The sequence below is a fragment of the Myotis davidii genome, unplaced genomic scaffold (assembly GCF_000327345.1).
Source record: "Myotis davidii unplaced genomic scaffold, ASM32734v1 scaffold46, whole genome shotgun sequence".
Taxonomy (NCBI): Eukaryota; Metazoa; Chordata; class Mammalia; order Chiroptera; family Vespertilionidae; genus Myotis; species Myotis davidii.
The window spans coordinates 4,015,045-4,025,178 of record NW_006383006.1 but is presented as its reverse complement, the minus strand read 5'-3'; the positions used below and the strand labels follow the sequence as shown (position 1 = coordinate 4,025,178).

Genomic DNA, 10,134 nt, shown 5'->3' with positions numbered 1-10,134 from the left:
TAATATTTTAATCAATAAAAAATATAAAAAAAAGAAAAAAAAAGAAATACACTTCTGCCTGGTTTAAGCCACTGTAATTTTAGGTCTTTTGTTATATAGCAGAAGTAATGCTAACTGGTATAGAATTTGAACACATGAATCAAGAACTTAGGAAATTGGTTAGGCTAGAGTTAAAGTTTTCAGAGTTTTCAAAATAGAAACAGTAGTTGAAGTCCTGGGTGTATATGAGATTGCTTTAGGAGAGCATAAAGTGAGAAGAGAGCTAAGGAGAGAACCTCAAGGAATACTAGCATTTAAAGGAGAAGAGGGAGGTGAGGCCAGGGGAAGGACTTGAAAGTGGGAAGAAATCTCAGACAGAAGGTATCCAGCAAACCTGGCTCCTTCCACCCTGGCCAGTTTGGCTCAGTGGATAGAGTGTCTGCCTTTAGACTAAAGAAGCGGTTCTCAACCTGTGGGTCGCAACCCCTTTGGGGGTCGAGAACCACTGGACTAAAGGGTCCCGGTCAAAGGCTTGTACCTTCGTTGCAGGTTCAATCCCTGGACCCGGTCAGGGCGTGTTCAGGAAGTAACCAATTGGTGTGTGTGTCTCTCATTGATGTTTCTCTCTCACTCTTTCTCCCCAACCTACCACCCTGTCTAAATATCAATGGAAAAAATATCCTCAGGTGAGGATTAACAACAAAAACCAACGCAAAAAAAACAACATCTGGCCCCTACCTTCTAGGGCTGGGTTGGCAGCCCCTTATGTATGCCCTTGGGTACACAGCTAACATGGAACTTTCTCTTTGCATTGCAAGGCTCTGTTTCCATGTGGGCTCCCTACTTGGGACCAGAAGGAAGCTCCTTGAAATGTGGGGTCAATTGATAATCCTTTTCATTGTCCCAGTGCCTACAACAGTGACTGTCCCAGAATGGGAAGGCAATAAATATTTGCAAGCAGAACTGAATTGAACTGCTGTTGGCAAGGAAGTCATGGGAAGGGAGGGTTTCAGGAAGAAGGGAGTGGTCAGCAGTGCCAAAGGCTGAGATCAAGTAAGATAAGGCCTGTGAATGACATATAACTCAGTGTATCTGGAAACTGGGAGGACGCTGGTGACCTTGGGGAGAAGTATTTTCATGGGGACGTAGAAGCAGAACACAGCTGCTGTGGGACAGGGTGACTGGGTTGCATGGCAGTGTGGTATGCTGGCCGCTCTCCTGGGAAGGAAAAAGGAGACAGCCACGAGGGACCCTGGGGGAGAGAGGAGTTTTATTTAACTTTTCTATTTAATCATGTTGCAAGGCAGAGAGCAGGGAACCTGGGGAGGGAGCCTGACTCATTTCCCTGCTCTGTCACACCGCCAGCATTGTTTTAGAAGCGAAGTCACTATTCATTTAAATTCTCAAATCCATATAAAAGTATTTTTCTGATTTCCCCCTCAACCCAAAGCTAAGTCCCTGGAAAGTAGAGGCTGTTCACGGGCTGCGACCACCCTGCACGGAGGAATCGTGCAGCTGGTGCTGCTGCCTTCCTTCCTCTCCATCAGCACTTCCTGAACGCATCGGGGCTCAGACAGCACGTGTCAGCAAGAGCTGGTGCTCCACTGGTGGCTGACATGGCTGCATAAAGAGAGGGGCACCCCAGCACAAGGAGGCAGGGGCCCCTACAGGAGAAAAGGACGATGCCCAGGCGAGGGGGATGGGACGGAAATGTCCTTCTTACACCTCTGGCTGTGGCCAGGTAGGAATGAGGGCAGGAGTTACGTCTGTTTTATAGCATCAGATAATGAAAGCGGTTGAGTCAACAGCATTTGCCCACATGGCCATTTTATTCCGTGTTCAAATAATACAATGGTTTTAGAAACCTCCCTCTACCTACTTTGATGAATCCAAGGCAGGCCTACCTTGACCTTACAACAAACAGGTCTTGCCGGATGGCTCACTCTGGTAATTTAAGGAGAGCCTGTTTGTTGCAGATGAAGGAAAAGATGTCAAAGTGGAGGCAACTGGCCGCTGTGGTGGAGGGAAGGGGCTGCGTCACAGGTCAGCATTATGGGAGGGAGGGGCAGGGGGACCAGGTTTGCAGGTCCAGGAGCCCCGTTTATCAGTGGCACAGCGGGGTTCATGCTTTCCAGGCTGTTGGGAGAGTTTGGCATAAATCCACGCCTCCCACACTTTAATATGCATAGGCACCACCTGGGGGTGGGCATCTGGGCATGGAGAGGAGGTGGGAATCTCCTTAAAATGTAGATTGATTCAGTGTGGCTGGGGTAGGGCCTGAGATTCCGGATTTCCAACCAGTTCCCCATCATACCTTGAGGAGCAAGAATGTAAACTGGAAGCCAGATTTTCTAAACTTTTGGTACCTGTCGCCACTTGTCTCCTAACAACTACAGGATTGCTTAGGGAGCACGGTGACTCAGAACGAGGACACGTCTTCCATGTTTGCAGGGCTTTGTGCAGACCGCATGCCTTTCCGGTCACACCTTCTACCCACCGGGCATCTCAGTGGCTCAGGTTCCACATTGTTTAAGTTCCCAGCCTGGTGGGAGGCCTGGATTCTTTGATTTGACTTCTGTGTCCCAGGGCTTTCCCAGCGATTCATCTGGAAACCCTCACCAAGGAGGCTTTTTTGGGGGCGGGGGGTATTTTTTTTTTTAATCTAGTCCTTTCTTAGTTTTGTTCTCTCAGGGTGACTCAAAGAGCTAGGATGTGCTGGCCATTGTGCTTTCATGATAAATAAGAGGAATCCCATTTAGAAATAAATAACCCCGTCTGGGAAACAGAGGGGAGGGTGCAAGGAGAGCTGAGACGTGCTCCTGGAGCAGGTTGGTCAGCGAGCGTTGGCTTCTTGGAGGGGGCGGCACTGGGCAGCACCGCCCACCCGATGCCTGACTCCATTCACCTGCCTCAGTGCCCCTGAGCTGCACTCAGTTTCTTGTGCCATGAATCTGCGTTGCAGACTTGGGCTTTGCCTGGCATCTCATTGGAGCTGAATCCTCAGAGAGGGCTGTCCGGTCGGGATCACGGGAGGCACCAGTCCTGGGGCTCTGAGTGGCTACAGAGGGGCCGCTGAAACCTGTCACCGGTTTGGCTTTGTTGTTGAACAGACCAGGATGTCTCTAGTGCTCCATCTAGATCTTCTAGCATCACCCTCCCTATTAATATCCTGATTAATAAAAATAAAATATAATTACCTACAAAATTCACAAGAATATAGTTGCCTTAAATTTTAAAAAGTGCTTTCCAGAGAACCCAGAGGTAGCTTCTCAGGTCCTCTGTGCATCCCCATGGCCCTCCATTCCAGGAGGAGGGGAGGAGCAAGGTTGGGGGGGGGGACTCTGAGCTCCAGCCCAGAGCCTGAGGTTTCTGGGGAACCAGCCTCCTCCTCAGACATTGCTTTTATTCTCTACACTCTAGGCATGTGTGGGAACCTGTGGCTACTGGACCCTGAAAAAATTCCAGTGGGTATAAAACCCCAATACATGCCTTGTTATTTTCCTATGGTCTCTCTCTCTCTATGTCTCTCTTAGCTTTTTCAAATGTTTATTTTTTTGATAGAAGGTCCAGGCCAGCCTGCCAAAAGCCTTTGCCAGAGAGCTCAGCTGGCTGTGCGGACTGGTCAGCCCTGATGGGATCCGTGCTTGGGATGGTGGAAGCAGACATAGGGTCCACGCAGCTCCCTGGGACCGAGGGACGCTGGCTCTTCAGGAGTTTCTTCTTCTCCACTGCCATCCGCAAGGCCTGGAGGAGCTGGTCTTTGTTATTCAGGATGTTGTACTCGCAGAGATTCACCAACTTGTCGAAGGCGGCCTCCGTATATGTCAGTTCCTTGGTGGCGTAGGGAGTTTTGGGGCCATAAATGTCAACCTGGCCCTTCTCCAGCTCCTCCGGGCTTCGCTCCACACCTGGAGGCAGCAGAAACACTTGCTATAGACTCTTACTGTGTTAGGTGCAATGACTTGCATCCTACCTCTCCCCCAGCTCACCTCTGCATGCATGGGCATGCACACACACACACACACACACACACGCACGCACACACGCACACACGCACACATGCACACATGCACACACACCTCCAAGCTCCTGGGCAGGGGACACAGCTTGCCTACCTTAGGATTCCCCCAGCATGAACCCAATGCCACAAGCGTAGCTGGATCTCAGTAAATGCTGAGTGCCCGAGTTGGAGAGTAAAGTTTGACAGTGCCCCCTCATGGAGCTGTGGGGAGCTTTCCTTTCTTGCCAAACCAAGATTGGCGCTGACTGGCGCTCAGCCAGGCTCCCTGTTAGTGCTATTGGAAGATGGCATACGTTTCAAGACGGGAGCTCTAGTCCCAGGCCCGTGAGCGGTGGGAACAGAGCTCCCAGGCAGCTTACCTGGGGCCTTGTACTTCTGGAAGGTGTCGCTGATGAGTGGGAAGAAAAGCACGATGGGAGCATCAGGCTCCTGGGGGTTCTCCATCAGGTAGCATTCCTTGAGGTTACTGTTCCCCTCCTCTTTGATGTCATATTTGGGGAAGGGTATGTTCTGCACCGCGCAGTACTCACAGGTTTGTTTCATTGGCTGGGATATCACAGGAGGACATGTGTGAGTATTAGAGGGGGTGGAGGTAGATAAAAAACACAGAGCTCTTAGATCCAGCCTCCTGATTCCCCAGCTAACAACTCCGGGCTCCAACTGCTTGGCCTATTTGTGCTATTTTTAGAACAAAGCCAGGTCAGAACAAAGGGCCCGAGGCAATAGGTTGGTGTGTGTCTAACTGCAGGCTCCTTCCCCACGTGAAATGGACAGAAGCCCTTTCCATGATGCTTCCCCCAGACACAGCCCTGGGTAGACGTGGGTGGCAGCCGGAGGGTGACGAGCTGAGCCATGGACAGCCCTGGCTGGCAGGATCCTGGGGGACAAGTATGGCCTTTCGAACTGACAGAGCATCTCAGGGCTGCCAAGGACTCTGAAAGTCCTTGCATGCGCAGACTGTTGGGGATGGACTTTGTAGATGTCATGTAACGGGAAGAGCAGTGGACATAGAGCACCAGAATCCCCTCGGTGTATCCCCCTCTTCCGTGCTCACGAGCTGTGTGATCCTAAGCAAGCCGCTTACCCTCTCTGTGCCTCGTTTCTCAGCTACAACGTGGGAATTAGCAGCAGTTGTACCGTCTACCTCAGAGCTGGTATGAGGATCAAGTGAGAGGTGTGTAGGAAAGTACATTGCCCCCCATTTACAAACTTAGGTCATTATCATTGTCATAAATCTATTTAACACCCCCCCTTTCCTGGCTTTAGGATAGGTCTATATTAAAGTAGACCCCAAATCAGCTTCTTTCCCTTAAAAGGCCAGAGCATTTCAAAAGCAAATAAAGAAAAACCTCCTCTGGTCCTAGTTCTTTAGTATAATTACATGAGGGTCTTATTCCCTGGGAGAAGGGATATTACAAGCTCTTTGGAAATAGGACATTACAAGCTCTTGAAGTGGTATAAAACTTTAGAACTGACTGGGCTCTATTAAGGTGAGAAGTGAGGAAATTTTTTCCATTGATTAAAAAATTTTTTGAAATGGTTTTTTTAAATTGATTTCAGAGAGAGAGAGGAAGAGTGAGGGAGAGAGAGAGAGAAACATCAATAAAAAGAGAGAATCATCGATCAGCTGCTTCCCGCACCCTCCCTCTCCCCCCCACCACACCCTACTGGGGATCAGGCCCAAAACCCAGGCATGTGCCCAGACCGGGGACTGGAACGGAGACCTTCTGGTTAATGGGTTGATGCTCAACCACTGAGTCACACCAGCCAGGCTCCACTGACTTTTAGAGAGAGCGGAAGGGAGCAGGGAGGGGGAAAGAAGAGAGAGAGAGAGAGAGAGAGAGAGAGAGAGATCAACGTGAGAGAGACACATCGATTGGCTACCTCCCGCTTGAGCCCCAACTGGAGCCAGGGATTGAACCTGCAACTGAGGTATATGCCCTTGACTGGAAATCAAACCCAAGACCCTTTGTTCTGTGGGCTGATGCTCTAACCACTTAGCAAATCAACCAGGGCTATTAAAGTTGTTTCTTAAATTTTTTTTTTTGCAGCTGAAGAATTGCCAAATACAGTGGGGCCTTGAATTATGAGTGTCATTAAACTGGTAAGTCAAGGCCCCACTGTATAGCAAACACTCAGATGCAAGAATTGGAATTAGCTCAGTGAGTCTTCCCAAAACCCTGGGCGGGGGGGTGGGGGAGTGGGGGGGCACTGCGTGTGAAAGCAGGTGGCTGCCCCCCGAGGTTTGGATGGCTCCCTTCACTGCAGCGAGAGTTTCTGTGAAGCTAAATCTTGGCTCACGCTCTGGCCTGTCTCAGAAGAGGAGAGCCTTTTATTGCCACACTTGCCTTTGTCTGGGACCCGGCACAATAATTGAGATGGATGATGAGGTCGGCTTTTCTCTCCGGCCTGAGGAGGGGTGGGTAGCTGGAGTTGACAAAGAACGCAGTGTCCAGCAGACACAGGTGGTTCACGGTCTCCGTCAGCTGGTTTGGGAAGCTGTCAAGCACAGTGTCTGAAATCCAAGGCTTCCAGTTACCATCACCCCGCCACCCGATCTCAGCAGGTGGTCAGGGGGGCCTGGTCGGGATGGAGGGCCCTGCCCAGAGCTCATTCGCCTCAGCCTGGACTTCCAGCCCTCCCATGCCTGTCCAGGAAGCCCAGGTGAGTGGGTGCCCCTCTGGGTGGGCTGATGAAGAGCAGCGTTATCTTGGGGTTTTAGCAGGTCTTTTAAGGCATAAGCACAGAAAACCCGCTACGGCTCAGCCACAGGGCTTGTGGGGTAGCAGGGGCATAAGACTATCCTATAATTTGGTACAGACTCGGGGCCCAGAGCCAGTGGCCCTTTCTGTCCAGACAGTGAGGACAAGGATTACTGGGCCAGGCCCAAGCAGCCATGGCCCGATAAAATACTAATGGTGGTGGGAAATCTACCTCAGAGCCTTGCTGTGGTGGGGAGGAGGCACTGAGCTGAAGCCGCGAGACCAAAGTCTAAGGCCTGGCTCTGCTACTTCCCACTTGGGGGTCCCTGAGCTGGGCCATCCCTGCCCAACTCAATGTGGCACCATTCACAGGAAAAGGTGCCCTCAGAGCACAACTACAGAAAGTCAGGGCCCACATTTTCCCGTCTGCAAAATGGGGGCCAACTTCTGCTTGCTGGGGTTGTTGTACAATTCAATGAACTAACTACGTATACCACTCTGCCCACTGTTCAAGACCTCACCCAGGAATATACTGAGGTGGGGGGTGTCGGGGGGGCATCTGCCACACGAGATCATGAACGTGCTCTGAGGAGTTTTTGCATCCTATCTCTATGGCAGCCTCAACATCACTTTTCCTTCCTCCAAACAGAGGCAGGCCTCACTGGCAGGTCGGGGTACCTTTCCACTTGGAGAACTGGCCGTTCTGGAGGTAGCCGGTGTGTAGCTGCAGCCCCAACAGGAAGTTGTGGAACTCAGACACGAAGGACCGATAGGTGAGGATGTTGCGGAAAGTATTGGAGAGCCATGACCCTGGGATCACTACCGAGGTGTCCAGGGCGTTGGCATCACATTTGGGGATTTCCGGAAGGATTGGCTCATCTTCTGCAGGGGACAGGGGCATGGAGAGCAGGTCATAAGAGTTGGGGTCCCCGACTGCGCAGGTGGAGCCCTGCATGGTGGCCCAGCACCCAGGGGTGAGCCACTGTAAGTGCCGTTCACACCTTCTTGCCTAGCTCTCAAGACCCTGGCATCGGAGCTGGAGCATCCAGGTGAGACAGAACACAGGGGTGTGGGGGTGGGGGGGAAGGAGGGTGACAAGTAAGGAGGGGTTCCAGAGAGGAATGGTCTAGATGAGTAACCCTTAACTGCGCTCCTAGATCCCTTTCCCTTCAGTTCTCCTGAGGGCCACACACTACACAGTGGGTCCATTTCCTAGACCACCTAGAGCTGGCCCCCGGGGGCTTGTGGCTGGGCCTCAGCGCATATGTCTTCACCTACAATTACCCTCCCTTCCAGGCAGGGAAGACCCTCTAGCCCTAGCTGCCTTCCGATGTTTGTGGACCATAGAGATGGTGTTAAAACATGTGGCAGGTCGATGAGTCCTCAGTTTGTGACCCACTGCTCCCCACCACCACTCTCCTCGTACCCAACCAAGAGGGAAAGCCAGTGGGTCACCCACCAATGTCTTGCACTTTCTCCCTTGTCCACCTGTGGAAAAACTCTTCTGAAGATTTGACAAAATTCCAGACATCGAGCAGGTTCACGGAGAAGATGCTGCTCCACAGACCTAGGGAGCAGGGCAGCTGTGAGCAGCTCTGTCCGAGAGCTCCCAGCCTCACCCAGACACCGACTACCCCTGCCTTGGCTTTGATTCCCACTCCACGTCAGGCTGCGTAGAGGCCGGGGCAGACTTCGATGTCCCTCTGCCCACCGTGTAGCTCAGCCCAGACGACTGATGCCCCCTAGCGCTCAGCTCTCCTCCGCCCTCCTCTCAGAGCTGGGAGAGGGTATGAAGGTATATAAGGCACTGCCCCAGCAGTGACTTAATGCTGACCGGTGCAGGCTTCAAGTTCAAGTCCAAATGCCCACTCTTGCATCAGTTAATACACTAGTGTAGGATAGTGCCTGGCACATGATGAGCACTTGATGAGTGTAGTGCTGTCTTTTATTATCATAATTTTAAGATGCAACCCATTAATAATAACACGCATATGAAATCTTTCACATACGCTGACCCATTTGGATCTATAAGATAGGTTTTTACGCTTAAGCCCAATTTACAAATGAGAAAACAGGCTCAACCGGCTCAGAGAGTTCAAGCTCCAGCGTCTTAACTGCAGATCTCTGACCACACCACGTGCCACCAGCATCGGTGCTGAGAGGAAGGAGAGGCCGCCACAGGCCAGGGGCTTCTGGGCGGGCTTCACAAAAGCTGTGGGCTGGATTGGGGCCTTCTGGGCTGGGCTGGGCTGGGATAGATGGAAGAGGGGGTGCAGACCAGTTTAAATAAGGGCCTAACTCTGGTGAGCATGTAAAGATGGGTCTGTGTTTTTAGGTCGCCCTGTGTTAGGTGAAGTCCAGATGCTGGAGGGGGGAACTAAGCGAGTGGGCATTATAGTCAGGGCCCTGCCCTCAGCGCACCTGCCTCCGGAGGAGCAGCGAGCACGGGGCTGGGAGCTGGGCCAGGCTTCCCTGATGACTCTGACTTCACCCTCTGATCCTCGCTGCCCCCTTGGGTCCCGGGAGCTAAGTTAGTCCTTGGCAGCAGGCGTGTTGCTGCCTGGAGCCAGAGGGGAAAGGGCTGGGAGTTCCAAAAGCTTCCATCTCAGCCTGCCACTCCCAGTCTCACCTGGGACAATTCCCAGGGGAATAGAGCCTGCCTCCCTGTCATTCTCTAACTCAAAGGCAGGGCCCAGCTCAGCATGGGGCAGGGTTACCGGGGGCCTCCCTGGCAGGAGTCACCTAGCAAGTAGCACATCCGAGACTCTGGGATCCTCCGCATCAGCCGTCCCATGAAGAACTCAGAGCCGAAGAGCTCGGTGGGGACGAAGGCCCCGTACTTCTGCATGCCCACCTCGTACGGGGAGAACTCGCACCACTCTGCACAAACAGCAGGACACGGTGTCAGTCTTAGGTGGTACAGCCACGCCTTCCATCCTGGCTGTCTGAAACGGAGCCCCCCCCCCCCCCTCCCCGGCCCAGGGAAGACCTGGACAGTGAGGCCACAGTTCCCTCACAGGACACATGGGGGTGCCATGGCCAGGCAAGACAGTTTTGCAACCTGCACTGCACATTTGCTCCTCAAAACCAGATAACAGGGACCCAAACTGACCCCAAAGCAGGGCAGGTCTCTAAAAGAGCTTCCCAAAAAATCAATAATATATATATATATTTTAAAATAAAAAATAAAATAAAAGACCTTCTCCTGGGCAGCTTAAGAAATATCTAGGATCCTTTCCCTCCTGACCTTTATTTCCTCCTGTCCCATCAAATTGCCACCCAGGCAGGGGACTGTGTACCCGTCTCGGCGCCCCCACCATCCATACCCCAGGGCAGAAAGGGGTAGCAAAGTCGATTCTTCAGTTGTCAGGAGCACCTTTTGATGTGGAGGTTGGCAAAGAAGTGGGGGCCGGTGTGTGCTGGGCGCCTTTC

General features: G+C 52.1%; 1 protein-coding gene across 1 annotated transcript in view; it reads right to left on the bottom strand.

Annotated features, from left to right (window-relative positions):
* Nucleotides 1-1,786: 1,786 nt before the first annotated feature.
* PLA2G4E (phospholipase A2 group IVE) overlaps nucleotides 1,787-10,134 on the bottom strand; it is a 38,082-nt gene continuing 29,734 nt past the window's right edge. The window contains exons 15-20 of the mRNA XM_015557634.1: nucleotides 9,445-9,582; nucleotides 8,162-8,269; nucleotides 7,381-7,584; nucleotides 6,349-6,515; nucleotides 4,360-4,546; nucleotides 1,787-3,887 (exon numbers count right to left, since the gene is read on the bottom strand). Coding sequence (XP_015413120.1) covers nucleotides 3,526-3,887; nucleotides 4,360-4,546; nucleotides 6,349-6,515; nucleotides 7,381-7,584; nucleotides 8,162-8,269; nucleotides 9,445-9,582 — 1,166 coding nt within the window. The 3' untranslated portion in view covers nucleotides 1,787-3,525. The remainder of the gene's footprint in view (nucleotides 3,888-4,359; nucleotides 4,547-6,348; nucleotides 6,516-7,380; nucleotides 7,585-8,161; nucleotides 8,270-9,444; nucleotides 9,583-10,134) is intronic.